The 2,357-nt window shown below is 46.0% G+C and overlaps 1 protein-coding gene across 1 annotated transcript; it reads left to right on the forward strand.

Moving 5' to 3' along the window:
* Positions 1 to 829: 829 nt before the first annotated feature.
* LOC100445246 (olfactory receptor 2T2) lies at positions 830 to 1,926 on the forward strand. Its single transcript, XM_009242092.2, is given in 3 exon segments — positions 830 to 1,183; positions 1,185 to 1,321; positions 1,323 to 1,926. Coding segments are annotated over 3 exon segments (1,095 nt in total).
* Positions 1,927 to 2,357: the final 431 nt, after the last annotated feature.

Raw genomic sequence — 2,357 nt, forward strand, 5'->3', positions numbered from 1 at the left:
TGATCTGCCTGCCTCGGCCACCCAAAGGGCTAGGATCACAGGTGTGAGCCACTGTGCCCGACTGTAGTTTTTACTTATATAAACATGAAGGATCAGTAAAATAGTAGAGAAATAAACTTGAGGAAAAAACCCAACTAGCAATGGATTCCTAGGATGATATAATATTAGGACAGGTTCAGGATACCACTCTAGAGAAACTACAACATTTTGGCTAAACAATATTTTAAGAAGATTAAGTCATGATTGAATTATATGATGCAGTATTTAGTCATAAAATTTTAGCAGAATTCGTTGTCAACCAGAAACACCACCACGATAATGAAACTAAAGCCCTCCTCTGAAGCAGTTTGTGGTGGTCATCCTGCCAGATTTATGATCCCCAAATTATTCTGTGAGAACAAATAGACACAAGTTCTCACAGAAATCCATGCCTAAAACATGAACTCCTTTTGCAGGACAAAAGTCTAACCACAAGACAGTGTGGCTTCTGACCCCAAATGAGGTCATCTGTACTGCTTTGATGTTCGACTTTCATAAAGCTGTTCAGTAACAGCAGCCAAAAAAGTCAGTTATGTAGATATTTTCTATCAATTTCTTAAGTCACCAATAGATGTCTGCGTATGTCTTTAGTACAGTCAGTAATCTCATTGGAGATGGAGAGCAATTTAAATTCAAATCATGTATTGCAAGGCGAAGTGAGAAATAAGGCAGAGTAACCACTCAAAACTTTCAATCTAAAAGTGATAAGATTATAAAATCTATTCAGAAGATAGTAAAAAGTAAAAAATCAGCTTCTAAACCAGGTACCCCCAAGGAGCTGTCATGGACCATGGGCATGGAGGGTCTCCTCCAGAACTCCACTAACTTCGTCCTCACAGGCCTCATCACCCATCCTGCCTTCCCCGGCCTTCTCTTTGCAATAGTCTTCTCCATCTTTGTGGTGGCTATAACAGCCAATGTGGTCATGATTCTGCTCATCCACATGGACGCCCGCCTCCACACACCCATGTACTTCTTGCTCAGCCAGCTCTCCATCATGGATACTATCTACATCTGTATCACTGTCCCCAAGATGCTCCAGGACCTCCTGTCCAAGGACAAGACCATTTCCTTCCTGGGCTGTGCAGTTCAGATCTTCCTCTACCTGACCCTGATTGGAGGGGAATTCTTCCTGCTGGGTCTACATGGCCTATGATCGGTACGTGGCTGTGTGCAACCCTCTACGGTACCCTCTCCTCATGAACCGCAGGGTTTGCTTATTCATGGTTGTCGGCTCCTGGGTTGGTGGTTCCTTGGATGGGTTCATGCTGACTCCTGTCACTGAGTTTCCCCTTCTGTAGATCCCGAGAGATCAATCACTTTTTCTGTGAGATCCCAGCCGTGCTGAAGTTGTCTTGCATAAATACATCACTCTATGAGACCCTGATGTATGCCTGCTGCGTGCTGATGCTGCTCATCCCTCTATCCGTCATCTCTGTGTCCTACATGCACATCCTCCTGAGTGTCCACAGGATGAACTCTGCTGAGGGCTGGCGCAAAGCCTTTGCTACGTGTTCCTCCCACATTATGGTGGTGAGCATTTTCTACGGGGCAGCTTTCTACACCAACATGCTGCCCCACTCCTACCACACTCCAGAGAAAGATAAAGTAGTGTCTGCCTTCTACACCATCCTCACCCCCATGCTCAACCCACTCGTCTACAGCTTGAGGAATAAAGATGTGGTCGCAGCTCTGAGGAAAGTACTAGGGAAATGTGGCTCCTCCCAGAGCATCAGGGTGGTGACTGATCAGGAAGGACTAGTGGGGACTCCCAGAGCATCAGGGTGGCAACTGTGGTCAGGGAAGACTAGCGGGGACCCAGTGCAAACATCCGAGATGCTGCAGCCAATAATGCAGCTATTTCAGAAAATATGGTATTGGTTCTGAAGATCAGAATGGCAACTGTGATCAGGAAGGACTAGCGGGGACTCCCAGAGCATCAGGGTGGTGACTGATCGGGAAGGACTAGGGGGGACTAGTGCAAACATCCGCGGTGCTGCAGCCAATAACGCAGCTATTACAGAAAATATGGTATTGGTTCTGAAGAATGTTCAGTGTCACTTTTAACAATTCAAAATTAACAGGCAAAATCATCCTATTGCAAGGATTACTTAGGAACAGTAGCAAAGCTGGCGAGCATCTCTGCATCAGTCAACTTGTTCAACTGGATTCACAAACATTTCCAGAGGGCATTCTCAGTCAAGTAGCCCTACAAACCATTCATGGCAAGCCAAGCAGCCCTTGGAGAAGTGCCCGTGTTACCGTGTGATCATGAGTCCTGCCTGTCTGTAATGTTAACGTGTGATCGTGAGTCCTGC

Source organism: Pongo abelii, chromosome 1, assembly GCF_028885655.2.
Source record: "Pongo abelii isolate AG06213 chromosome 1, NHGRI_mPonAbe1-v2.0_pri, whole genome shotgun sequence".
In the NCBI taxonomy this organism is placed as follows: domain Eukaryota; kingdom Metazoa; phylum Chordata; class Mammalia; order Primates; family Hominidae; genus Pongo; species Pongo abelii.